Raw genomic sequence first — 27,916 nt, 5'->3', positions numbered from 1 at the left:
ATTTTTTTTGTTTTTATGCTGGCTCATTTTCAAAGGTGCCAATGAGCTCTGGAATGTGTGCTTTGTTTTAACTTAGTGGTTGATTTTTGGTTGTGTGTGTGTACAGTCACCCTCGGGAGATCTTACATGGTCTGCTATTCAAGGCTTTCAGGTAAAGTAGAGCGCGACATGCTGCATGATGAAGGGAGGTGCATAAGCGCTATAAAAACCATGACCATTTTGACATCTCGACAGCTACATCTATTTGCATGCTTGATACATTTTAGGAGTTCTAGATGTATAAATAAGTCCTGTGGTTTGACATGTATGCTGTTCATGCATATACTGAAACACATGGCAAACATAGCTGGTTTACATTAACCTTTGGTTTGAATGGATGAGAGATCAAGTTGGGTCGGTGCAAAGTGAGGGTCACACATTAACAAACCTGACAAGAGCCCCTCTCAGTTCTATGCAGTTCAGTTCAGTAGTTGAGCTCTTCTATTGACGACAGACATAAAACATAAAATACTAATAGCGAGGCTGATTTGCTTATACACAAGGCTGATAATTACTTTTAAATAATTTAGCAATATTTAAACATGGCTTATGGTGTATTGTGTTTATTATTTTCAAGATGAGCCAGCCTGTTAAGTATAGTAAAAATGTTTTACAAGTCACTGTCTATTCTAATGATGTGAGCTATATTAAACCGCTGATATCACACACGGGGCGATGCAGGTGGTCTACAAAGGAAGTGAATCCGCTTGGAGGATGTTTTGTCTTAAACCCCAGGGATGTTTCTCCATCATGGTCATCTTCCTATTGCTCCACTAGCTTCATTCTTCATTTCCCTTAACACTGAAGCTCTACATATTTCACCTCTGGGTGAAACAGCTAGTCTCTCTATTTGACTAACAGTTTTTTAAAACTTTGAGACAACTGTTTTACAAATATTCCAAAGGTCATATAACCTTTTTAGGTATATTCTGTGTGTATTTTTAAGCATCAGTTTCTGTTACAATGCATTGCATTTGTATTCTACTCATACTCAAGTCCCAGCACACACAAGGAGCGGAATTACAGGAAGTGAAGTGATGTGAAGGAAATGCAGCACGTTTTAGGCAGATGACCACAGAGGAAGGCCGTTTTCAGAAAAACTGGAGTTGGTTCATGGGTTCCAGTTGAATCGCTAAGTCATTAGATGTGTGGCCGTCTGATTGTCTGTCAGTCGTTTCATGTCTGGAGGAAGCTCATCAGGGGGAAGGAAGTGACTCACACAATGACCTAGCCTATTTTATGCCGGAATTGTGATCCAAAGCCCAATTCGCTCATGCTCCTTTGTGGATGCTAACAGGCTATATTAACACAATAGGCTACCAATAGTAGTTGTGTATAATGTAGAGGTTTTTATTGTTTATGAAATAGGAGTTTGTTCTTAGGACACATTTTAAGATAATTAAAGAGAACTTACTTAAGACGCACATAACTGCTCCACGGGCGCTCAGTGTGGCAGCCCCCTGCACCTGTGGCGGCAGGGTAGCCTAGTGGTTAGAGCGTTGGACTGGTAACCGGAAGGTTGCAAGTTCAAACCCCCGAGCTGACGAACTGTTCCTAGGCCGTCATTGAAAATAAGAATTTGTTCTTAACTGACTTCCCTAGTTAAATAAAGGTCAAATAAATCAAAAATAAACCTCTCCAACCTGTATGTGTGTCTTTCGGAGGGGTTGGGACAATCGTAACTCGAATTTCTGTTGGACCCAGCTGACGAAAGAAGAGACCTTAAACTTGTTAAGATTATTCTTGGTCTCTCAATAATCATTCATTTATTTGACTCATGAGATTTAAAAAACTGTAATTTTATGTCTAGTTACTGCAAACCAGTGATTTTGATCAGCTGTTGTAGCTTAACCTTCTCATAAAGTAAACCCAACCGTCACCTTTTTTTGTGACCCGTTTGACTACGCAGAATCTGCCAAGCAGCTGTTTTAGATTGGAACCCAATTTTAGAAAAACCACAAACTCGATGTGTTTCATTTTCTGAATTTTTGTTAACAACAACCAAAATTTTGACAGCCACGGAATAACTTAAAATGTCATAAAAGGAGAGTGTAAAGATGAATTACATTTCCAAAGGAACATAATTTGAAAGAAATCCAACCCCCCCACCCTAACACACACCATATTTTCCAATATAGATTGATACATATATATATATAGCATCTTAATTTGACCCGTTTCTCAAATAAAAAAAACAACCCTACAGCAATAGGAAATTACAAACTTTAGAAGCCCTTTTGAACCTTGAATCCACTACAAGTTAGCATTTTCTGCTTTTCAGGAGATTTCCTGCAACAACAGGGTGAAACAACTAAGATCCTAAATCTGTAAAGACAATACATTAGTTCAGAGTAATAACTTTACACAGACAGACTTTGTTTAGGGTGGAGGTTTATGCTAAATATTGTGGCGTGACTAATGAGTTTAAAGTTATATTGAGTGTCAATTTTTGCCAGCTGTATATGCCACAGTTAGCCTACTTCAAATAATATGAGATGTCTCCTGATTGATATTCAACCAATTGCAATGCTCCTTTTGAGATGTAGCCTAAGTCTCTTGTCACAAATCTCTTGAGAATCAATGCTTCACTTGATTCAAATCAGTGTTCCCTGATGAAAGACAGTTTTCACTGATAATCCGCATGTCTTCATTATTAATCCACCCCAAGTATCACGCCCCATGAAGTGAACAATGTGCTTTAATGCTCCGTTCACTCACCCTTTGAACGATTTGACCAAAATGTTATTATATGGTATTAGTGATAAAAAGGCTCCTGCTATGTAGAGAGGAGGACCAACATGCTTTAAAGTCTGAGAATGGCCTACCAAAAAAAACTTCCAATAGGTCTAATTCAAGGTAAAGCCTGTTCTGGCACTCATCCATAAAGCAGCAGATTGGAGCAGCACTCCAAACATCCTCTGTAGCTTAGAACCCTACTCTGTAGTCTTAAGACGGAGCACAATGTCAGCGAAGACTGCCTGTATGTTTTCATTCAGTGCTCTCGGGCAATGACGATGGACAGCCTGGACAGCAGCCCAAGGAAGTCAAACCAGGTGCAGAGAATGGCATTTTATTGAATCTTTGATGTATTACTCGGCGCAACTGCAAGCTATGAGCTGTGTCAGCCAATGTCATCCACCCCTAGAGGCTGTGGAGAAGGGCTATTTGTCCACCCCTAGAGGCTGTGGATAAGGGCTGTTGCTTACACAGAGATGTGGACTGGAGTCCAGGGTGACCAACGTGTCCTCATAGTGAAATATAAATGTCTACCAGATCTGAGTAGGGGATCACCTTTTAGAATACGCTTAATGTATGTACCCTGTTCTACCCCTTGTCGGACCCCCAAAATGTGCATCGTTATAAACCTAAGACATTAAATCCATTGTTCAAATGACACAATGGAAAGCAGTAAACAAAATGAGTGGATATATTTTTTTCCTGTGTGGTTAGCTTGTTCATATTTTCAATCATTACAAGTCAATAAGCATGGCCCCAGATTACAAAAACCACATGTAATCATCATTCATCATGACTCCTGTTATAACATTATTTTACTGCTAAGAGGTTTTATGGTTCACTCTGGCAGGCAGATGTTCATTTTCAATTCAAACCTCAAATCCCTTTCACATATCGTGTTGTATTTCACATATGTTTTATTTAAATTCAACATTTGTCAAGATACCAAGTTAGTAGATTGTTCAAGGGGAGAAATACTAGACTGGGTGAGATTTGGGGTCAGATCGGGGTCAAGCCTTTTGGAGGGTATTTGATTATACAGGTGATGACAGCAGCTCTGTTTGTATGAAATGTGGTTATCCCTATATAGGCTAAAGGAAGACTTGTTTACAAATTCAAGGTGTTTTTCTGCCCTCTCCTTGTGAAAAGAGAACACTGCAACACACTGGTTGTGACAACTAATGGTCAGCCAAACACACAATACATATACAAAATGTACATTGCTGAATAACTACTCTTTTAGCTATATTAAGGGCTCTTTAAAAAAGAACTTGCTGCAAACAACTCTCCCTTCCGGGAAATTACATACCACCTTAGACCCTGTCATGTCTCTCCTCCCAAATCTGTAAACTGAAGCAGCTCCTGTCTGAGGGGAGTGCCAGCAGGACCTGTTCCTGGGTCAGCCTGCAATGTTTGTCTCCCGGGACGCCCGGGACGCCCAGCCCCCAAACCACAGCCTGGTGGAGCTTATCGAGCTGTTTGGGGGCACAGTCTTCAAAACGGTCCGGCTGGCAGGCCTCTGCATGGGGAAGTACAAAGGCAAGAGACCAGATGGGAGCAGGATTCTCTCTGAGCAGTGAGTGCTGGGTAAGATGTCAGCCTAGTGTTAATTAATATGTAGCCCTTAACACTGCATCACGTATACAGGTTGAAAATGGCATATTTGGTCACTGGTAAGTGCTTCAATGGAAACACAGTGGCTGAACACTAACATACTATACATTATGTGAGAGCGGGCTCTGGGTCTCTGCTTTACGGCGGGATTCAACTGACAGACATTCTAAGCAGGTGTAGCACCTGCAACAATTTGCCCCCGTCCTTCCCGCAAAATGGGTTACCTTTGCATATTGTGCTGTTGTCAAGGTGAGGGCTGTAAATCAAAAGCAGGATGTGATGTCATACAAGCAAACGACACACACCTGTGAGTAAAAATGTGAATTTCCCATTTCTGTTCGAGAACTCATGTAGACTACAAGTGGAATGCACATAAAATCAAGAGTGTAGTGTTAGGATTTGGCCTTGTCAGATGAACTGTTGTCCTCACACTTGTTCTGATAATTTCCCCATTATCTCAAAATTGTTCCCTTTTCAATTGCTACCATGGTTATGCATACTGTATGCGTCTCATATTTTTTTTCTGTTAGAAACATTTAAACATACCCCTCCCTGTCCATATAGGGTAATTCCCCTGAGTATAAAAAGTTAAGAAAAAGTTACATTCATAGTTTATCCTTGTGATTCGTGCTGCTGTAATAGATACATCTATACAGTATACAGTGGTGTAAAGTACTTAGGTAAAAATACTTTAAAGTACTACTTATGAAGTATTTTTGGGGTATCTGTACTTTACTATTTTTATTTTTGACAACTTTTACTTTTACTTCACTACATTCCTAAAGAAAATAATGTACTTTTTACTCCATACATTTTCCCTACCACCCAAAAGTACTCGTTACATTTGATACTTAAGTATATTTAAAACCAAATACTTTGACTTTTATTCAAATAGTATTTTACTTTTACTCAAGTATGACAATTTGGTACTTTTCCCACCACTGACAGTATATTTGATACGATTTGTATTTGACAGTGTGGTATTAACGTTTAGCTTTGGTTTAGAATATTTATGGGAAATGTGAAGTTTTTACTCTAAGTCTCATTATGCTTTTTAAACAACTGCATTACTTTACTTCCTTTTTCCTTTCGATTGTATCTCACACCTAAAGCAACTTCCATATTTCTTGGTATGGAAATCCCAGTAATATGAGGTTGGACTTGGAGTTTGCTGTGCATCAAAGATGGTTAATTAAACAACAAACTGATACAGGGACCTGACGAGTGCTTTCATTCATTTGACATTCACTCAGTCATTTACCTTCAAGATATATTGCAGATCACATATCAGACACACACTACTACAAAAAATAGCTTGCAAACTCAGAGCATTTTAAGCAGACCTTGCTTTACTGCAGCGAGCACCTGGCACTGCTGTTTAATACCTCAGACTGACACCAGCAAGTTAGCAACTGTCCACTCTTAGCAACCACCACTTCAGAACTCTTCTTTAAACCAATCAGCTTGCAAGATGTTGGTAAGTGGCTTACGAGTTCCGCCCCATTCCACCATGGAGTCCATGGTAGAGGCAGTTTTTGAATCGAAGTTAACTTAACTGTGGGCCAAGGAGAACTTAGATTCTGAGCATGTTGTGATTTACCAATGTAGTTTAAACCGTTATTTTATAAGACAGCGTTTAATATATATGGTTCATGGACCCGTTGAGCAGTGTTTAGCGGAAGCTTGTAGCTAGCCGTGGCGTAAGCTACCGTTAGCCGTTTAGCTAGGTAAAGTTAGGTGGCTATTGGAGATTCGAGGTCGTTTGCTAGTTGTTGTTACGTTGAACTTTTGCGATATGCATAACATTGACATGTGGTATTACTATAACGTTATGCTTTTTTTCTACATTTGCAACTTCTCACTGCGATAATTTGGGGTGGCTGTCAAGCTTCCGCTAACCGCGTTAGCTATCTCTTGCTTTGACAGTGTACAAATAACGGTCAACAGAGAAGAAGTGAAAGTGGTATCCGATATCTTGTAACGTTAGTTATCGCTACTTGAACAAGCTATTACGCAGTACAGAATGCTGCTCTCCCTTGTTGTGCACACGTACTCGTTGCGGTACTGGTTTCCTGCAGCGGTTATGATAGGCACAGCTCCGGCTTATATACTGTCATGGGGTGCTTGTCGCTTGATTTCGGCATTCCTACCATCAAGAATATTCCGCAGGATGGACGACCACCTCTATAACATCTACCAGAGCCTCGTCCTCTTTTTCTTTGAAAACTATACCGGGGTGGAGGTGAGTAGGCATACATTTCACTTAGTTTAAGGATACACTGACTTACAGCTTGTGAAGTATCTTGTATGGTGACATGTTATTACATGATGTCACCAGAGAAAGATCGTATTAGGTCTAATGGTATGTAGTAAGTGTGGTTGTCATTAGTGCCAGGCTACTTGGCCAGTTCTAGAGCTCAAAATAATGGCTAATTTAAAGCTGAGAAATGAATGTGGTCTGTATGCATATATTAGGCCTATACGAGTCTGGAACATTGTATAAGGCATCCAGTTTTACCTGTGGTATGCTGTTTTTTTTCATCAGTTTAAAATGTTTTAATTTAACTGGGAAAGTCAGTTAAGAACCAATTCTTATTTACAATGACGGCCTACTCCGGCCTAACCAGGACGACGCTGGGCCAATTGTGTACCACCCTATGGGACTCCCAATCACAGCCGGTTGTGATACAGCCTGGAATCGGACCAGATGTAGTGATGCCTCTAGCACTGAGATGCAGTGCCTTAGACCACTGCGCCACTCGGTTTATCAGTGTTTGTCTGATCAGTCAAATAGGTAACTTCACAGCCACCCTTTTGTCGTTCATCTTGGTGTTTTCTATTTGAGCCTAGTCTGGTGGTGATTTATTGTGGGTGTTCTTGAATATGGCTCTCAAAATGATATAATTGCACATATGCCTACAGTAGGAATACCAGTAGACCCATTGAAGACCTGGAGTCCTGTACTGTTACAAACATGTTACCTTATGAAGCACAGCAATGCCTCAGGTGTTTGAACAGGTGACAAAGTTTTTAGACACCCCCTTGATTCATTATTAACAGCTTGTATAAGGCTATTAAGATGATCAGAACAGTTTATGAACAAAAAAACTGAGACATGGCTGGTGTGCCATTGGATTTCTCAGCGCCAAGTGGATTTTCCACGACAAAATCCTGGGTGAAAGTCTAATTACAAAGGTTGGCACAAATTCTATCAGTTTGGCAACCACCCAAATTTCTTCCATTTTGTTTCTGATGTTCCTCATTATGCCATTAAGGTGTCTTTTAGGCCTAAAATAGTGCTCATTCTTCCTCCTTTAGATTGTTATTTATGGAAACATACCAAAGAATAAAGAGAATGTGGTCTACCTTTCCAACCATCAATGCACAGGTGAGCTTTTCCTATTCAACAAGATGTTATACTAACTCATCTCTCTTCATTTTGAGATAAAAGTGGCATATGATGTGGTGAAATTGGAGGATTTCATCAGAACGCTGCGGTTTGCACTGCAGTTGGACTAAAACCCTTATTTTCTATTGTCTTGTCATACAGCGGACTGGATCATTGCTGACATGTTAGCCATTAGGCAGAAGGCACTTGGCCATGTGAGATATGTCCTGAAAGATGGTCTGAAGTGGCTCCCATTGTACGGATGGTATTTCTCTCAGGTAATATATTTATGTAAAATTTGTAGGCCTTTGTCTTTTTTTCTATACGTACTGAATTTATTACTTCTTATGAATACTTTAGTTATGTACCTTTTTTAATGTTTTTTTTTCTCTTCATCTGAGTGGCAGCCCCCAGGTAGTGTGTGTGTGTGTGTGTGTGTGTGTGTGTGTGTGTGTGTGTGTGTGTGTGTGTGTGTGTGTGTGTGTGTGTGTGTGTGTGTGTGTGTGTGTGTGTGTGTGTGTGTGTGTGTGTGTGTGAAATAATGAATGAAAAATAAATTAACTGAATATGAAATTAGATTCATCGAACAGCCCCCGTGATATGCAACTTTTCAGGGAGGTTAGAAACCAATATACACAGGCAGTTAGAAAAGCCAAGGCAGGCTTTTTCAAGCAGAAATTTGCTTCCTGCAACACAAACTCAGAAAAGTTCTGGGACACTGTAAAGTCCATGGAGAATAAGAACACCTCCTCCCAGCTGCCCATTGTACGGAGGATAGGAAACTCTGTCACCACCGATAAATCCACTATAATTGAGAATTTCAATAACCTTTTTTCCACCTGGCTACCCCTACCCCGGTCAACAGCACTGCACCCCCCCCCCCCAAACAGCAACTCGCCCATGCCTTCCCCATTTCTCCTTCTCCCAAATCCAGTCAGCTGATGTTCTGAAAGAGCTGTAAAATCTGGACCCCTACAAATCAGCCGGGCTATACAATCTGGACCCTTTTTTTCTAAAATTATCTGCCGAAATTGTTGCAACCCCTATTACTAGTCTGTTCAATCTCTCTTTCGTGTTGTCTGAGATTCCCAAAGATTGGAAAGCAGCTGCGGTCATCCCCCTCTTCGAAGGGGGGGACACTCTTGACCCAAACTGCAGACATATATATCCTACCCTGCATTTCTAAGGTCTTCAAAAGCCAAGTCAACAAACAGATTACCGACCATTTTGAATCCCACCGCACCTTCTCCGCTATCCAATCTGGTTTCAGAGCTGGTCATGGGTGCACCTCAGCCACGCTCAAGGTCCTAAACAATATCTTAACCGCCATCGATAAGAAACAATACTGTGCAGCTTTATTCATTGACCTGGCCAAGGCTTTCCACTCTGTCAATCACCACATCCTCATCGGCAGACTCGACAGCCTTGGTTTCTCAAATGATTGCCTCGCCTGGTTCACCAACTACTTCTCTGATAGAGTTCAGTGTGTCAAATCAGAGGGCCTGTTGTCCGGGCCTCTGGAAGTCTCCATGGGGGTGCCACAAGGTTCAATTCTTGGGCTGACTCTCTTCTCTGTATGCATCAATGATGTCGCTTTTGCTGCTGGTGAGTCTCTGATCCACCTCTACTCAGACGACACCATTCTGTATACTTCTGGCCATTCTTTGGACACTGTGTTAACAACCCTCCAGACGAGCGTCAATGCCATACAACTCTCCTTCTGTGGCCTCCAACTGCTCTTAAATACAAGTAAAACCAAATGCATGCTCTTCAACCGATCGCTGCCTGCACCTGCCCAACCTTTCAGCATCACTACTCTGAACGATTCTGACTTAGAATATGTGGACAACTACAAATACCTAGGTGTCTGGTTAGACTGTAAATTCTCCTTCCAGACTCACATCAAACATCTCCAATCCAAAGTTAAATCTAGAATGGCTTCCTAATTCGCAAACAAAGCATCCTTCACTCGTGCTGCCAAACATAACCTCGTAAAACTGACCATCCTACCGATCCTCGACTTCGCCGATGTCATTTACAAAATAGCTTCCAATACCCTACTCAATAAATTGGATGCAGTCTATCACAGTGCCATGCATTTTGCAAACAAAGTCCCATACACTACCTACCACTGCGACCTGTACACTCTCGTTGGCTGGCCCTCGCTTCATACTCGTCGCCAAACCCACTGGCTCCAGGTCATCTACAAGACTCTGCTAGGTAAAGTCCCCCCTTATCTCAGCTCGCTGGTCACCCTAACAGCACCCATCTGTAGTATGCGCTCCAGCAGGTATATCTCTCTGGTCACCCCCGAAGCCAATTCCTGTTTGTTTTACTCCATGTGTGTTGTTGTATGTGTCGAACTGCTTTGCTTTATCTTGGCCAGGTCGTAATTGTAAATGAGAACTTGTTCTCAACTAGCCTACCTGGTTAAATAAATCAAATAAAATCAATTTAAATACTATACCTGTAACGACCCCCTCCCAACAACAACAATAAATTATTACACTTTGGTCACAAAATATCTGAATGATTTTTGCACTGTCAAAGATATGTTATGTGTGCTGTGCTTATTGGTATGATTCATTTAAGCCTGTTATGTGTGCATTTTTTTTATTCTTTTTTTTTAGCATGGAGGTGTCTACGTGAAGCGAAGTGCAAAGTTTGACGAGAAGGCAATGAAAAAGAAGCTCTCTTCACAGACAGTGTTGGGAACACCAGTAAGTATTTATGGAGCACACTGACAACTGTCTGTGAATGTTATTTCCTTCCAAAAACCATTGAAAAAAAAATATATATAATAATTATATTTGCATGTTTTTTTTGCATTGCAGCCTATAACTTTTTACATGGCTGCCAACAAAACAAATGTTTAATACTGTCACTTCATTCAAATGGATTCTATTGATGGGCTGTCAGTTCATGCTCTTACATTATCCAAATTGTCTTTTTTTTAAAGAGCATTGGTATTCTAAAAGATACAAAATACATGAAACCAACTGAAATATTTATAATGGCCTTTTTGGTCACTGACATGTCCCTTCTAAATGTTTCTGTGTCTAGTCTATATCAGGAAGGACAGCTGTTGCCAAATAACTTTTTCCCAGGACACTAAGATCCACGGCTTGTTGTTTGGTCTCTGGGCTAATGTTTTGGCATGCTTTTATGACTTGTCTAGTCTACATGACACCCAAGTTTCAGAGTTTTCAGATGTGTAACCATGGGTATGTAGAGTATAGACAGGGATGTATGAAAGGGGTACCAGTCAGTACCTTGATGTCTAGTAAACTTGTTGTAAAACTGTACTCGTATACTAATCTTAAGAGCAATGATGTGCTGATCTGCCCTGTAAGACTTCTTATCCTAACTCCATCCCTGTTTGTTTTGTTTTCTGTGCAGATGTATCTTGTCATCTTCCCAGAAGGAACCCGATACAATCCTGAACTCAAGAAGATGATCAGCGACAGTCAGGCTTTTTCTGCTAAAGAAGGTACTCTTTCAAATGTAGTATTATTGATTTAGAGCGAGTGTAGTCTTTCATGACTAATAGCAAAGCTTTGGGGATGAAGAATGAATGAGGGGTATGTATGTTAATGCATTGCAACAGGTACTTCAGCTTCTACAAAGGTTTTTAATACAATTCGCAGCATGAAAGCAAAATCCATTTACTATAACAGCAGATACATTCTACCCACAACTAACTTTTTGCCATCTATGTAAAAATGTCAAGACCCAAATATTTGTTGACTGCATTAGAGTGGAAGCTTAGACAAAATGAAAAGCCGCCTGGCTGGTTTCTATATTTTTCTCATCGTCAGTGGATTGCTGGTACAGCGCCAAGAGCTTGGCAGCTCCAACCAGTGATCTGCTTTAATGAAATATCCCAGAGCCTGTAGCTTAAAAATTGGGCAAAAGATTAACTTGTGATTACAAAAGTATTTTACTGCTGGCTGATAAGTGATTTATAATGTTGCTAGACCTAATTCGCAAGGGCACATTTTAATGGTTTAAAAGCTGGTGCATATGACATTTTGTTTTAATAATTAGAATATATTAGTTTGGTGGCAGACACTTTGTTTAATAAAGTAGGATTTATTAGTTTGGCAGCAGACTTATAGTTTACTATAAGATACTTCTTTTTTTATATTTAAAGTGGAATATTAATAAAAATGAATAATTCCTTGTCTGAACTTATAACATTTGTCCATCAGATTTCAGATTTCCCAATGAATTGCTTTGGCCCTCACAGCTATATTACCATGTTATGGAGCGTAACATATACACAGTGTGGTACTTGAAAAACTGCAGTCCTTTGCGTGCGTAGCTACAGATTTAACTTGAAAAATCTGTCACTGAAATCAAAATGTGAAATATCACCTGCCCCTCTAAGTCCTAGTAAACCGCTCTAGGGATTTGGGCTTGGCACATGACTATATGATCTGCTCGCCGTAAGGTGGGGGGTATAGTAGAGAAAAGAGAACCAAATCTAATTTTATTGGTCATATACATGTTTAGCAGATGTTATTGCAGGTGTAGTGAAATGCTTGTGTTTCAAGCACCAACAGTGCAGTAATATCTAACAATTCACAACAATACACACAACCTAAAAGTAAAAGAATGGAATTAAGGAATATATAAATATTAGGATGAACAATGTCGGAGTGGCATAGACTAAAATACAGTAGAAAAGAATACAGTGTATATATGTAAAGCAAAAATATGTAAACATTATTAAAGTGGCCAGTGATTTCAAGTCTATGTATATAGGGCAGCAGCCTCGAAGGTGCAGGGTTACGTAACTGGGTGGAAGCCGCCTAGTGATGGTGCCACGTATATTCTACCAACAACAGGATGGGACAACACATTTGTTATGCAGTAGTAGTTGGTCCCAAAGAAAAACCTGTGGACTTTGGACAGAGTACAATCAAGATTAAATCAGGGGAGAATAACAGGCCTTTTAAATGACCTATTAATTGCGTGTATATATGGTTTTAGATAATTGCTGGTCTCAAATGCAGCCAACAATCTTTCTGATCAGCGATTACAACAACCCGGTGACATTTGGAAGACGTCATTATGAGATAGTTTGACCGTTGCTAATTCAATTTGCCCCCTGTTGTCTACCATTCAGTTATGTGAACAAGTCAAGGTTATGTGACCTGATCATTTGAATGGAGGTCTTTATTCCCCAGACACTATACTTTTTCTTGGCATTCATTGAAAGATCCAAGTGAAATGCTGGTACTAGAAACAGTGTCTTGTTTAGCACTGCTATTGGAAACTTGCTATAATTAACATTGCATGTCACTTGGCACAACCAAGAGATTTAACAGCGGCAGGTAGCCTAGTGGTTAAGAGCATTGCAACCAAACTCCAGTAACTGAAAGGTCCCTGTTTTGAATCCCGAGCTGACTCTGTGAAAAATCTGTCTGTGCCCTTGAGCAAGGCACTGAACCCTAATTGCTCCTCTAAGTGTCTTTGGATAAGATGTAAATGTAAAAACATGAACAAATGCTCTCCTATTAATTTCCTTCAGGACTGGCTGTCTTGGACCACGTTCTGACCCCAAGAATGAAAGCCTCGCACGTTGCCATAGAAACCATGAGGGAGCACCTGGATGCTGTGTATGATGTCACCGTGGTGTATGAGGGAACACTGGGCACAAGCAATGAAAGACATCCTGCCCCATCAATGCCAGGTATGAGGTTGTTCCAGATAATTTCGTTTTGTCAGGTATTAAGGGGGGATTTTGATGCATGCAATAATCCTCTTTATTCCCACACGCAACTGGAGTTACTCAGTTCATTATCAGTATAACATTGTTCTCCTAATTGAAACAGAAAATAAGTTGGCTTCCTGTAAACAGTGCGTGTTATGTTGTGGTGTTTTTGATTCCTCTGTGTTCCCAAAGTGTTTTTGAAAAGCTTTGGTGTGAAAACATCCTGTTGCTTTCAGGAATAAACAGTGATGTACTGGTAGTAAACAGCATGGGAAGAATAGAAAAGCATGTTTGTCTAAGTACACCTCCTGTTAATTTCCCAGTATTTCACATGTTATTGAGATGACTGTATTGAGGGAAGAAATGATTGGACCGTGTTTGAACTGAAACCAGGAATGTTTTCCGCACTGAAACGGTTAACCTTTTTGCAACCAAACTCAATGGGTATCAAATAATTTGGAAAGCAAATATTGTCACCCATAATCTTTCATTGATAAAACACAAAAGCATTTGCTCTGATTGGCTGGTGTCCAGGCTATTCCTGGTTTCAAGCTAGGTTGAAATAAAAGGTTAAGACAATGTTATAATTCCATGCAGAAGCGTTTGAAAATAAACAAATTCATTGGACCAGTCTTAGAGCAAAAATGACTGGAGGTGAATGTTTGCACTACAGAAAGTTTGCCATCGAAGTGGAAAATAAACACAGTCTTAGTGAATTTCAGCTAACTACTCAGCAAACAGATAGCATACCTGTTTTACTGTCTCTTCATTTAAATGTTTTTCAAATGATCTACAGCCAATGCTGGTCACGTTTTCAATAAATCCGCAACAGCGCTGGTCCAATGAATGTGTTTCTTTTCGAATGATCCACATTGATCAGTTCCTTGTCTTAACCTGCATATTTTTGACCTAGGTATCATGTGAACCCATGTTGATATTAACTGAAATAAAGTGTAATATCCATTGAATGACTGATGCAGTGGTTATGGGGGTTTGGTTTAAATTATTCCATGGGAATGTTTCGATGCACGGCCCCAGATTCAGCTGTTTGCTTACTTTTAACGTCAATGTTTCCATGGGAGCTTTCAGCTAAGCTGTCTGACCAGAGTTATTGTTTTGTTATGTACAACATGCGCAGGGATTCCACTTTTCTCTTATCTTGGCTTTCAACCTTCATGTGGCAGGATTTAAAATGCTGCCAGTCCTCAAGACTAATACCCCTCTTGCATTGATGGAATTATCATGGCATCAGAACATGTCAGTGATGTTTGATATAGTGGTTTTAAACTGTCACCTGTGGTTAGGACCTCTACTATTTATCAGATGACGCCATGACTTTCGAACAAAATGGCTCAAGGAATTGAAGACTATCCGAGCATTCATTCTTGTCAAATCAATTCTCGAGAAATTTGACATATGAATCAGAGCTGGTGTGTAATGCGTTTGTCTATCATGAGATAATAGCTCTACGCTTTAGAATCACTGTGCCATCTTGGCCTTCTTTACAAGGCAGGAGTTAGTGTAAATCAACCATGTAATGGATGTTTTCCAATGGGTCACAGGAAAGGCTGACTTCTGTCATAAGTACTCTCCCTCTGGGGAGGCTCAAGTGACGTGACATGCGGTCTTTGGGCTTTCTTATATCTCAGGAAGCTTTTGTCAAACTATCCAGCTGTTTCTCCATTTCTACAAATTGCCCTCACGAGTGTAGTGTGAGGGATAATGATTTTAATCACTGCTTTACCCTTGTAGATCTGGCTGATTGGATGAGTCATATGAAAATGCCAAATGGGTACTATGATTAAGAATAGGCCTATAGGCTAATCTGAGGGCCTGTAAGAAAAACAGAGCAGGCAGGGCTTTTGATTAAACTATAGTTTTTAAAGCTGGTCATTCAAATCCTGCTCAGATTGTACAGTGTTTTGTAAACAGACCTATGTGGAAGCTGTAGTCACTTAATTCCTGTTTTTGGAGTTAGAGGACGGAAGTTCAGATCCATAAGATACTGTATCTGGACCTACGTAGTGCCTCATTCACAAACACAATTTGATTGCTACGTGGTCTTTGGCTGCTATGGTCTTCCTGATGTTGTTTTGTCTCTCATTCATGTTTTCTCTGTTTGACAGAATTCCTGTGTAAGGAATGTCCCAAAGTTCACATCCACTTTGAACGTGTGGATGTGAAGGAAATTCCCCCGGAGTCTGTGTTTTTCCGCAGGTGGCTGCACGAGCGATTTGAGATCAAGGACCAGTGAGTGTCCTCTTACCACCCTCTTTCTAACCCTGTCTGACATTACGCCACAGACCGATGCACCAATTCCACATTTAGGCCAAGGTTGAGTTCATGTTAAGAAAATGTATCTGAAATTAATCTGAAATTCCGGCAGCACTTCAACTACTCAGATGGTGGACTGCAATATCAGGTTTAAGGATGCTGGAGCTAGTCTGCTTTGATAACTAATGTAATAATGTGTTGATGCCCCCACTGCACATGAAGTGTGCACTGACTAGGGTTACATAATTCCAGAAATCCTGGTTGGAGGATTCCGGATTTCGTGGTTATTCTCACTTAATTACGGGAATCTTTCCACCAGAATTACTGGAAAACCTGGGAATTTTGGGTAAGGTTACTGGAATTTTGCAACCCTACAACTTACTAACAATCACAGTTATAAATTCTCATGATTGGCTGATTAGACATGAGCTCGGGATATGCTTTAACTCTAAAGGGATCCTTCTCTTTTTTTTTGCCACAGGATGTTGACTACTTTCTATGAGTCTGAGGATCCAGACAAAAAAGGCAGATTCCCGGGAGAAGGTCAAAGGTCCCATCTGAGCATTACGAAGACGTTGCCATCGCTGCTGTTTTTGGGCGGGCTAACACTGCCAATGCTGTTGACGGAGTCTGGCAGGAAACTCTATGTCCGAACCTGGGTGTATGGGACTCTGTTGGGATGGCTCTGGGTGAATGTTAGTCCATAGGATGCTCATGGTGGTCATCAATGCCGTCTGCTATGGCTATGGAAAGACCTTTCCCTTTCACTCACCCATCAGGCAGGGGGCGTATGTTTTTCGAAACAAAGCACTTGTTGCTGTTAAGGTTTGGTTCTTCTAGAATTCTGTCCAAATGGATTGCTCATTGCTCATTGCCTACCTAACAGCTGTAAGAAGAGAGATAGGGAGATGGATAGAGAAGCGGTTTTGTTTCTTGTGCTGCTGCTTCATTGCTCTATGGTTGTGTGCATCAACTTGCAACCAGATAAGGTGAGAAATTTAAATGGGGATATTGTATGTATTTCTTTCCTTGAATTTCCCCTTTTTATCTCAGCCATAAAGTATGAATAGACAGATTTTATTCCCTATACCATTTAGCCTATTACATAATTAAATTCTGTGCTTTTGCATATCCAGTGTCCAGCATCCCTTTTCAACATTAGTTTACCAGAGTTAGGGTTCAGCTCTCTGTTTGAGATGATATGCTGTGTTCATGTGCTCTTGGAATTATTAACAACTCGGGACTGAGAAACTCTCAGAATGTTCATAACTCTGAGTTGACAATGTCCAAAAAGTTATTTATGAACATTCAAGTAGGAAATAGGAGAGGGGAGATAACATGCATCGTCCTCTGATCTTTCCAGTAACATACTTTAATGTTTCTTATTCCGAGGAGCATGTGAACCCAGCATTAGAGAGCAGATTTCATTTTCAGTACTAATTACAAAGTACTCAATGCAAAAAAGAGTGATTAGTGTTTATTCAATTGTCCAATGAATACATAATTGAGGTTGATGGAGTGTTTAGGTCTAAGTGATGGTTACTTAGCCATGTGTTTAAAGTTCTCCTTTTTATTGCCCAGTTACAACGTATCTGCTGTATATGTGCTTCGTTTGAGTTTTTGCAAAAGTTCCACAAATTGTTGCCAAACTCTATACAAGTGCAGGGGTATCAAACAAGTGTTTTAGTTGGAGGAATGTATCTATAATCAGGTAAGCTGTACCTGAGGAACCAATATTGTATTTTTTAATTGACCTAAAGAGCTTGTTACAGAGTCATTTTTGTATATGCTGCCTTTGCCATGTTACAGATTACACAAAAGGTAGAGATAGCTATATATTGAGAAGGCCAATTGTAGTGTATCACAATATAGAATTCATATTCCTTTGTTTACAAAGTCAACTGTATAATATGCGTAAACTATTCTAAAAACAGTTATATACTGTATGTCCATAATTTTTCATAATGAAAACAACTTTTTCAACTGTTGTCACTTGTTGGTATTCTTATTTTATTGAATAATTAAAGTGGTCTTCCAATATGGATTAAATTAGCCCATGGTAATTACACCTGCCATACCAAGGTCTCATTTACATATCCTTCCTTTAATAACAATGTGGAATGGCAATAGTTTAAGAACTTTCATTCATTCAATTTATTTTGTTTAATTCTGTCAACTTGATTTAAAAAACTGATTGTAAATAATCAAACAATTCTGGTAGACACTATTGTGCCAATTGAACCCAGAAATGTGTGCCTTCTACCAGAGGAGTTAGTCCTCAGCTTCCACCCAGAGGACTGCACTGGGACTCCATCTACTGGACAGCACTGGAACTGCTTTGCACAGCTTAGTTTATTGGTGTAATTGTCTTCAGTTATGAGCTTTTGGTGTCAGTAGTATGTGGTTGAATATTGTTTTTTTGATTTTGAGAAACAAAAGTAATGTTTTAGTTATTTCCTTTTGTAAATAAAGTACCTCTTGGTGTTTCATCAAGTAAGAGTTTATTGTCCATGTCTTTTTCATACTCTGGCTCAATGCTTACAAGTCTTTTTATTCTGTTATTATGTGTAATGCTTTTGTGTCACTGGTCAAAATACATTGTGGCTACCAAACACACCCATATACAGTGCAAAATGTTTACCCAATGTCATGGTATAAAATGTTCATAATCACAGATGTTTCTATTCCACTGTGTTCCAAAGGGATTTTATTATTCACTTTGGAGTTTGTTTCAAGTATACTTTTAAATTCAGTTTCCTTTGAAGTTGTTTTATCATACACCTCTACAAAAGTATGTGGATGCCCCTTCAAATGAGTGGATTTGGCTATTTCAGCCACACCATTGCTGACAGGTGTATAAAATCAAGCACACAGCCAATCTCCATAGACATACATTGGAAGTAGAATTGGCCCATACTGAAGAGCTCAGTGACTTTCAACGTGGCACCGTCATAGGACACCACCTTTCCATCAAGTCAGTTTGTCAAATTTCAGCTCTGCTTGAGCTGCTCTAGTCAACTGTAAGTGCTGTTATTGTGAAGTGGAAATGTCTACGAGCAACAACGGCTCAGCCGCGAGGTGGTAGGTAACGCAAGCTCACAGAACGGGACCGCCGAGTGCTGTAGCGTGTAAAATAATCTTGTGTCCTCGGTTCCAACACTCACTGAGTTCCAAACTACCTCTGGAAGCAACATCAGCACAATAACTTTTCGTCGGGAGCTTCCATGGCCAAGCAGCCTATCACCATGCGCAATGCCAAGCGTCGGCTGGAGTGGAGTAAAGTTTGCCGCCACTGGACTCCGGAGTAGTGGAAACGGTTCTCTGGTGTGACGAATCACGCTTCACCATCTGGCAGTCCGAAGGACTAATCTGGGTTTGGTGGATGCCAGGAGAACGTTAACTACCCAATTTCATAGTGAGAACTATAACGTTTGGTGGGGGAGGAATAATGGTCTGGGGCTATTTTTCATGGTTCAGGCTAGGCCCAATGAAGGGAAATCTTAACGCTACAGCATACAATGACATTCTAGGTGATTCTGAGCTTCCAACTTTGTGGGAACAGTTTGGGGAAGGACCTCGTGCACAAAGTGAGGTCCATACAGAAATGGTTTGTCGAGATCGGTGTGGAAGAACACAGATCCCTGACCTCAACACCATCGAACACCTTTGGGATGAATTGGAATGCTGACTGAGAGCCAGGCCTTATCGCCCAACATCAGTGCCCGATCTCACTAACGCTTGTGGCTGAATGGAAGCAAATCCCCGCAGTGGAAATCCTTCCCAGAAGAGTGGAGGCTGTTATAGCAGCAAAAGGGGGTCCAAATCCATATTAATGTCCATGAATTGAAATGAGATGTTCGACGAGCAGGTGTCCACATACTTCTGGTGGTGTCGTATATGTACATGGACAGACTGTTTTGTTGACATCCTGTACTTTACTTGAACAGTTGTGCATGCCTTTCCTGAAATGCAGCAGCACTTAAGAGATACAAAAAAATCTTATGAATATAGAATGAAAATGTTACTTTGTTGATTGAAGAAATACATTTGATTTTGTATTTGTTCATTTCCTAAATATTCCTCTCAAATTATCTAATGTACTGCTAAGAAAGTTCAGAAGATTGTGCTGCTCTTATGCATATCCTTTAATAGTTGTTAATGCAGTGCAGAAAAAGTGCCTTAGTCATTAATGTACTTTGACCCACTCACCTTGCCCTATACCACATTTTAACCTGATCTGACACCATAAACTTGTTCAATTATTAAATTATGCTTGTGTTCATTTGTGTTTTTGAGACTTGTAATAACGGAATGACAATCAAAAGCGTTTGGTATTTTCTTTGTTGGTTTCTTTTTGTTCATTAATTTATTTTTTATATATTTTTTTAGTGGGTTATTGAAGACAGGTTGAAAGGGAAGTGATGCAGTTGTGAGCGCGTAATTTGTACGCGCATGCGCACTTTCACATAACACTTCCTAGTGCCACTGGGCGAGTTCGTTTTGCATGGACCGGTACCCGGGTGGATGAAAATGTAACCTAAGCACCAATGGAATGGTCGCAGATGTACTACCTCCACTCATCCTGGACACCGGGGCATGCAAAACGAACAAACCCATTGGGACAACAGGCGTACATTTTTACTCATTTATTTTACGTTTAAATTAGCAAATACCAGGTAAATAATTCATTATATTCCTATCTGAGTTATATGCATATATTTCAAGTGGTCAGTGTTTGTCAAGTGTCCGTTTCCGTTCGCTACATAATTGTATCTAGCTACAGTATCTTGTAACATTTAGCTATGTAGTCTAAGATGAATTGGTCTTTACCCATACTCCTGCTCCACAGCACTGCAATGGCAATTGACTGGCTTGGATTTGGCTACGCTGCAGCCATAGTCCTTGGGGGATTCATGGGATACAAGAAAAAAGGTAGGAGTTTCTAGTCAAGCAGTTCAAAATGCACAAAGCTACATTCATTTGTCATAATCACAGTTTCATTCAAGTTTCAAGTTTTGAATGTCACTTGCATAAGTACAGTGAAATACCTTTCTTGCAAACTCAAAACCCAACAATGCAATAATCAATAACAGTGTAATACTAGAAAAAACACCAGAAAGAAGAATAAATATGAAGAACACAATAACTAAGTAATTATACTGTGTACATGGTCAGTTCCAATACCACATTAACAATGTGCAGGGATACTGGAGTGGTAGGAGGTAGATATGTATAGGGTTAAGGTGACTAGGCAACAGGATACAAGATAAACAGTGACAGCAGCAGCTTGTATGTGAGTGTGCATAGAGTCAGTGTAAATGTATGTGCATATAATGTGAGTGAGCAGATGATGGAGTGTGTGTGTGTGTGTGTGTGTGTGTGTGTGTGTGTGTGTGTGTGTGTGTGTGTGTGTGTGTGTGTGTGTGTGTGTGTGTGTGTGTGTGTGTGTGTGTGTGTGTGTGTGTGTGTGTGTGTGTGTGTGTGTGTGTGTGTGTGTGTGTGTGTGAAGGGCCCTGTGCAAAACTAAAAGGTAAATAAAGATAATCCGTGTAGCTACTTTGTTAGCTTTTTATCAGTCTTATTGCTTGGAGATAGAAGCTGTTCAAGAGCCTGTTGGTGTCAGACTTGATGCACCGGTACCGCTTGCCGTACGGAAGCAGACAAAATAGTCTATGGCTTGAGGGGTTGGAGTCTAACGATTTTCAGGGCCTTCCTTCCACACTGCCTGATATAGATGTCCAGGATGGCAGGGAGCTCTGCCCCAGTGATGTGGTGGGCTGTCCGCAACATCCTCTGTAGCGCCATGCGATCGAGGGCGGTGCTATTGTCATACCTGGCAGTGATGCAGCCAGTCAAAATGCTCTCAATGGTACCGCTGTAGAACTTTTTGAAGATTTGACTAACTTTTTCAACCTCCTGAGGGAGAAGAGACGCTGTCGCGCCTTCTTTACGACTGCACACGTGTTTTTGGACCCCGTTCCTGTAGTATATAATCAGTATAATCAGCTCCTTGGTCTTACTGACTTTGACCCTGTTAACAAGCTGATAGCAAGTAACAGATTTTTTTTATTTTTACTACAGGTAGTGTCATGTCACTGATAGCTGGGCTATTGTTTGGCAGCATAGCCGCCTATGGGGCCTTCATGATTTCAAATGACCCAACCAAGACTTTCTACTCTCTCGGTTAGTATGTCTGCTATGCTGGAATGTATACGTGTTGGGATGTGTATATTTTAGGTCTTGACATGTCTTGATATAGAATTTCATACATCTTTTTTTTCTTCTCTCAGTTGCCTCAGGAGCGCTGACAATAGTAATGGGAATGAGATTCAAGAAATCTGGAAAAATAATTCCAGGTGGTATCATGGCAGGACTAAGGTGAGAATCATCAAAAGTCCACTATAACCATTATTGCATGGTTTTGAAATATATGGAGGTTAGGTGAATGTGTTCATGAAACTCTTTGCTGATTTTCATTGTATTTTGATGTCCGTTACAATTGACCCTGTATTGGAATGTTTCTAATTAAATATTTAATGTGCACAATCAATATGAAGTTATCATATCTGTTTTCTTTACTCAGTGTGCTGATGGTCCTACGACTTCTCTTCATGAGTGTGATTGTAATGTGATTTCAACAATACAACAACCAACTAAAGCAAGATGGAAAATGTCATCACAAGGGATGAATTTGCATTTACAAATTGTTTGTGCTTGCCTATATGTATTATTGTAATCATCCTTAATGTTTGTACATTCTTTAAAGAACTTGATCCTGCAACCTATGATCATATTGCTGCTTTTATGTCATTCCTAAAGTATGCAGCACTGGGGCAGTGAGTGCACATACACAATGACTAAATGCTATGTGAATGTTGAGTAAAAAGGGTGTTACAGTGCCTTGCAAAAGTATTCATCCCCCTTGGCGCTTTCCCCATTTTGTTGCATTACAACCTTTAATTTAAATAGATTTCTATTTGGATTTCATGTAATGGACATATATAAAATAGTCCAAATTGTATGAAGTGAAATTTTACAAGGTACTTGTTTAAAAAAAAATACAAATGGAAAAGTGGTGCATGCATATGTATTCACCCCTTTGCTATGCAGCCCCTAAATAAGATCTGGTGCAACCAATTACCTTCAGAAGTCATATCATTTGTTAAATAAATTCCACCTGTGTGCAATCTAAGTGTCACATGATCTCAGTATATATAAACATGTTCTGAAAGGCCCCAGTCTGGAACACCACTAAGCAAGGGGCACCATGAAGACCATTGAGCTCTACAAACAGGTCAGGGACAAAGTTGTGGAGAAGTACAGATCAGGGTTGAGTTATAAAAGAATATCAGAAAGAATATGACAAACCTGCCAAGAGAGGGCCGCCCACCAAAACTCACAGACCAGGCAAGGAGGGCATTAATCAGAGAGGCAACAAAGAGACCAAAGATAACCCTGAAGGAGCTGCAAAGCTCCACAGCGGAGATTGGAGTATCTGTCCATAGGACCACTTTAAGCGGTACACTCCACATAGCTGGGCTTTACCAAAGAATGGACAGAAAAAAAGCCATTGCTTAAAGAAGGGAAAAAAAGCAAACAGGTTTGGTGTTTGCCAAAAGGCATCTGGGAGACTCCCCAAACATATGGAAGAAGGTACTCTGGTCAGATGAGACTAAAAATTGAGCTTTTTGGCCATCAAGGAAAATGCTATCTCTGGTGCAAACCCAACACCTCTCATTACCCCCGAGAACACCATCCTCACAGTGAAGCATGGTGGTGGCAGCATCGTGCTGTGGGGATGTTTTTCATCAGCAGGGCCTGGGGAAACTGGTCAGAATTGAAGGAATGATGGATGGCTCTAAATACAGGGAAATTATTGAGGGAAACCTGTTTGTCTTCCAGAGACTAGACTGGGATGGAGGTTCACCTTCCAGCAGGACAATGACCCTAAGCATACTGGTAAAGCAACACTTGAGTGGTTTAAGGGGAAACATTTAAACGTCTTGGAAAGCCCAGACCTCAATCCAATTGAGAATCTGTGCTATGACTTAATGATTGTGTCATGTTTGTCATTTATTATCATGTCTTGTCCCTGTGCTCCCCATTCTATTCGTTTCCCTCTGCTGGTCTTATTAGGTTCTTTCCCTCTTTCTGTCCCCTCTCTCTCCCCCTCCCTCTCTCACTCTCTCGCTCTCTCTTCTCTCTATCGTTCCGTTCCTGCTCCCAGCTGTTCCTATTCCCCTAATCATCATTTAGTCTTCCCACACCTGTTCCCGATCCTTTCCCCTGATTAGAGTCCCTATTTCTTCCTTTGTGTTCCGTTCCTGTCCTGTCGGTTCCTTGTTTAGAATTCACCGTGCTGTGATTGTGTATCGCCCTGTCCTGTCGTGTTTTTGCCTTCATCAGATGCTGCGTGTGAGCAGGTGTCTCTGTCAGCTACGGCCTGCGCCTACCCGAAGCGACCGGCAGTCTGTGGCCGCTTCTCCTGTTATTCCCCCTCTACAGACTAGAGGATTTCTGTTATTCCCTGTTTGGACATTTCCTGTTAAGGATTCAGGATTTGTCGTTTTCTGTTTGGACTTGAATAAACTCTGTTTCTGTTAAGTCGCTTTTGGGTCCTCTTTCACCTGCATGACAGATTGCTGTACACTAGCAGAACCCATCCAACTTGAAGGAGCTGGAGCAGTTTTGCCTTGAAGACTGGGCAAAAATCCCAGTGGCTAGATGTGCTAAGCTTATAGAGACATACCCCAAGAGACTTGCAGCTGTAATTGCTGCAAAAGGTGTCTATACAAAGTATTGACTTGGGGGGTGAACAGTTATGCACGCTCAAGTTTTGTTTCACAAAAACAATGGTGCATCTTCAAAGTGGTAGGCATATTGTGTAAATCAAATGATACAAACCCCCCCCAAAAGTCCATTTGAATTCCAGGTTGTAAGGCAACAAAATAGGAAACATGCCAAGGGGATGAATACTTTCGCAGGCCACTGTACTTCCTTGAATAGTTATGTTGTCTCATCGGAAATTGTTTAAGTTGAATGAAGTACAGTCTTACAATAACTATTCACTCAGTCATTGTAAGAACAAAGGAACACTTTTTGTTGAACAATTAAATTTACTACTGGTTATAAGCACACAGGCTATGATTTGTTCAATGGATATGGGAACAGAAATACAATGACATTTACTACTCGTACAAAATACATTTTATAGCATTGCAGGTTTGACTACTAACCTTTCAGTAGTTTTACATAATCATATTCAGTTGCATGACAGTAAATAGCCTCTATTAATGATGGAAAACTCACAACAGACAGAGGGTTTAGTTACAGCAAATATTTTGTTTGTTCAACAGCCTTTTTCTTTGTGCACATTATTGGAAAACATTAAATACTTGTGCTCGTTAAACAATTGTCCTTACACATTGTAATAGAAATTACCATGAAGGACTCAAGTCAATTAGTAAATTAACTTTATTAAGAGTCACGCCAGTTGAAAGGTTACAACAAACTCTGCACACTCAGTACAGGTTGGTCAGAAGCTCTACGAGGGGACTGTCCCCGGGCACCTTTTATACTAGGATACACACAACTCACACAGACACGATTCATCCTCAGCACGAGGAGTTTTGGGTACAAAAGAGAATGTGTAACAAGACACCTGCTCCTGATAAAATTCTCAGAGGCTATTTCTGGGCATTCACCCAAGTAAATCAAGGTTCTCTCTTGGGTATTGCCGGAAACTTCTTGTGAGCACAAAGGGAACTAGTTCTAAAACTATTTTGCAAACAATACACCACACTCATATTGCCAGGGTTAAACAATTCATAAGCTTATGTCATAATTTCTCCACAGCATTTTACAAGAAATTATGACTTGGAATAACAATATGGAACAATGTATAGGTAATTTATTAGCTTCAACTCTTTAAAGTCAATTTTACTTGATGTTTAGACGAGAATCAGAGCTTGAAGTCTAACACCTCACACACAGTCTTTACATATACGTCATCTGGTTGAGGCTTCCTCTTGCTGCCTGGCTGCAGGAACTTGTGAATGGCTGGTAGGCTTTTCATCTTCCCTTGAAAAGCCTGAAAAGAAAACCATTCACACCCAATCAAGAATGAATCAACTGAAGTATCCATGGATCTTTTTACCCTTCTTTTAAATCTGCTGTGTAATATGTCCTAATCATCTATCCTTCCTCCCAGGGTGTGCACTTGTTTTTCTCCCCTTCACTGATTTGAAAGGCAATTACTGGTAAAATAAATATGCCTCCACTAATCCAATGATTTGAGATTTGTGGAAAGTACTGAAAGAGTGTAGACGTCATGAGAGAGAAGAGATTATTGGAACACACCCAGGGTTTTGTAGCAGTACATTTGAACCAGTATGGCCAGTCATATTGTATACTGATATCTAACAAATGTGCTGTGGAGCTGGTATGTGATATTCATATGCTACTGGGGTTTATGTCAACCTCTAACATGTTTGGATGAGACTCAAATGAAACAAGATGATTTGACTAATGATTATTTTGTCAAGAACAAAATACATTTGCAATCAACTTTACCGTAACAGCAGGGAATTTGGAAAGAATTGTTGGAAATTTCTCCTCCAACATCAAGGTGGTTTCAAGTAGCTGGACATCAGCACAGCTCAACTGAAAACCCACCAGGTACTGGGAGCCAATTAGCGCCTGTGAGAAAATCACAAGCACAGCCTCTTTATACAATACAACTTGTACAAACGTGCCAACCTTCTTTTCTGTTGCCTTAGCAAACATGGTATGTTTGTAAGTCGCTCTGGATAAGAGCGTCTGCTAAATGACTTAAATGTAAATGTAAATGTATGTTGCAATTGTTATGCTAATATAATAGCTTAGATTAGATTTCCTCCCCTTAGTGAACTCTACTCTTCCCATCTGGCCAAGGCCCAAATGATACAGTACCTTCTCGAACACAGGGAGGTAACGGCTTGTTGCTTTCCTCTCTATCTCCTCCAGTTTAGTTTCCTTGGTGTCAGGCGGCATGAAGGGCAACGCCATCATCATTTGCATCAAGTCCTGCGCGCCCTCAGCATACATGTCAATCCTAAAAGTAAATGAAAACCAAACCCTTTGAAACCATAGCAGATTTCCCTCATTTATTTATACAAACAGCTTCACTTATGTCTCTGCAATACAACCAAACAAGTAAATAAATGTTAGAATTCAATCATAAAAAAATGTCATACATGACTCGTTCTTTTAAGTCTTTCCCATAGAGATTGTATTTCCCTGCTATGTAGTTCAGGATAGCCTTGGTTTGAACCAGCTTCATTCCATCCATTTCCACCAAGGGAACCTGCTCAAACATGAGTGCTCCATCTTTAAAAAAAGAAGGTTAAATAATGAAACACCCTTCAAAACAATGAGCATGTTATCATATTTCTATTTACCATTGTGACCAAAACTTACCACTCAACAGTTTTACATATTCCTGACGCTTTGTTATATTCACTTCTTCAAACTGTGGACATAAAATGTACATGTTAATTATGACAGAACATCCAGTTCAGTGATCTATCTGTGGGCATCACATGTTTGTCTAGCCACTATTTCAACTCATGTAAACGCCCTACAGTAAAATTGTGTTTTATTTGCTCAGCCTACGTACCTCAACTCCAGCAACTGCTAAAAGCCATCGAATTGACTCCATTCTCCCCCTCCCATTGAAATAAGTCAACACCACTTTTCCAGACATGGTGAAATTGAAGTTTACTGTAGGAAAGAAATAACCACATTCCATTACGCTTTCACGTGTGCAAATTCAGCATTGTTGCGCTAGATGCATTGCAATAGATTTGGTGCATGCATGTCTGTCAAATACATTACTGTACATTGTGAACAGACTACTCTGAAACTAGAACACTGAAACATACACGAAAATAAAGCTGAAAAACAAAAGCATACAAAACATGCGGTTGTCTCTGTAATTATCAACCAATAATTTCTAGATAAGTCTAAGAAGTAATACTGACCTTATATATCGAGTGTTACGAAACGCTTCTAACGAAGAAGTGAACCTCAAGCACTGTGTCGTGTGACCGACATGAGAGTGGAGTTGGAGATTTGCATGTCTGCAAGGCATCATGGGTAAAATAACA

The 27,916-nt window shown here is 40.2% G+C and overlaps 3 protein-coding genes across 3 annotated transcripts; 2 read left to right on the top strand and 1 right to left on the bottom strand.

Moving 5' to 3' along the window:
* The first annotated feature begins 5,866 nt into the window (after window positions 1–5,866).
* Window positions 5,867–18,272, top strand: LOC124040361 (1-acyl-sn-glycerol-3-phosphate acyltransferase epsilon-like). Its single transcript, XM_046357494.1, has 8 exons — window positions 5,867–6,631; window positions 7,708–7,777; window positions 7,940–8,055; window positions 10,408–10,497; window positions 11,177–11,267; window positions 13,314–13,475; window positions 15,623–15,746; window positions 16,252–18,272. The coding sequence occupies exons 1-8, from the start codon at window positions 6,413–6,415 to the stop codon at window positions 16,475–16,477; spliced, it is 1,098 nt and encodes a 365-aa protein (XP_046213450.1). The 5' UTR covers window positions 5,867–6,412; the 3' UTR covers window positions 16,478–18,272.
* A 1,969-nt stretch (window positions 18,273–20,241) lies between these two features.
* Window positions 20,242–22,939, top strand: LOC124039362 (transmembrane protein 14A-like). Its single transcript, XM_046355323.1, has 5 exons — window positions 20,242–20,446; window positions 20,620–20,702; window positions 21,852–21,953; window positions 22,061–22,148; window positions 22,354–22,939. The coding sequence occupies exons 1-5, from the start codon at window positions 20,367–20,369 to the stop codon at window positions 22,400–22,402; spliced, it is 402 nt and encodes a 133-aa protein (XP_046211279.1). The 5' UTR covers window positions 20,242–20,366; the 3' UTR covers window positions 22,403–22,939.
* Window positions 22,940–25,226: 2,287 nt separating this feature from the next.
* On the bottom strand, window positions 25,227–27,895 carry LOC124040360 (glutathione S-transferase 3-like). Its single transcript, XM_046357493.1, has 7 exons — window positions 27,791–27,895; window positions 27,427–27,530; window positions 27,228–27,279; window positions 27,005–27,137; window positions 26,721–26,862; window positions 26,343–26,468; window positions 25,227–25,860 (listed from the first exon to the last, which is right to left on the bottom strand). Exons 2-7 carry the CDS (start codon window positions 27,511–27,513, stop codon window positions 25,732–25,734), a joined length of 669 nt encoding a protein of 222 aa, XP_046213449.1. The 5' UTR covers window positions 27,514–27,530; window positions 27,791–27,895; the 3' UTR covers window positions 25,227–25,731.
* Between the last annotated feature and the right edge of the window lie 21 nt (window positions 27,896–27,916).

The sequence above is a fragment of the Oncorhynchus gorbuscha genome, linkage group LG07 (genome assembly GCF_021184085.1).
Source record: "Oncorhynchus gorbuscha isolate QuinsamMale2020 ecotype Even-year linkage group LG07, OgorEven_v1.0, whole genome shotgun sequence".
In the NCBI taxonomy this organism is placed as follows: Eukaryota; Metazoa; Chordata; class Actinopteri; order Salmoniformes; family Salmonidae; genus Oncorhynchus; species Oncorhynchus gorbuscha.
This window is presented reverse-complemented; position numbering and strand designations above follow the sequence as displayed.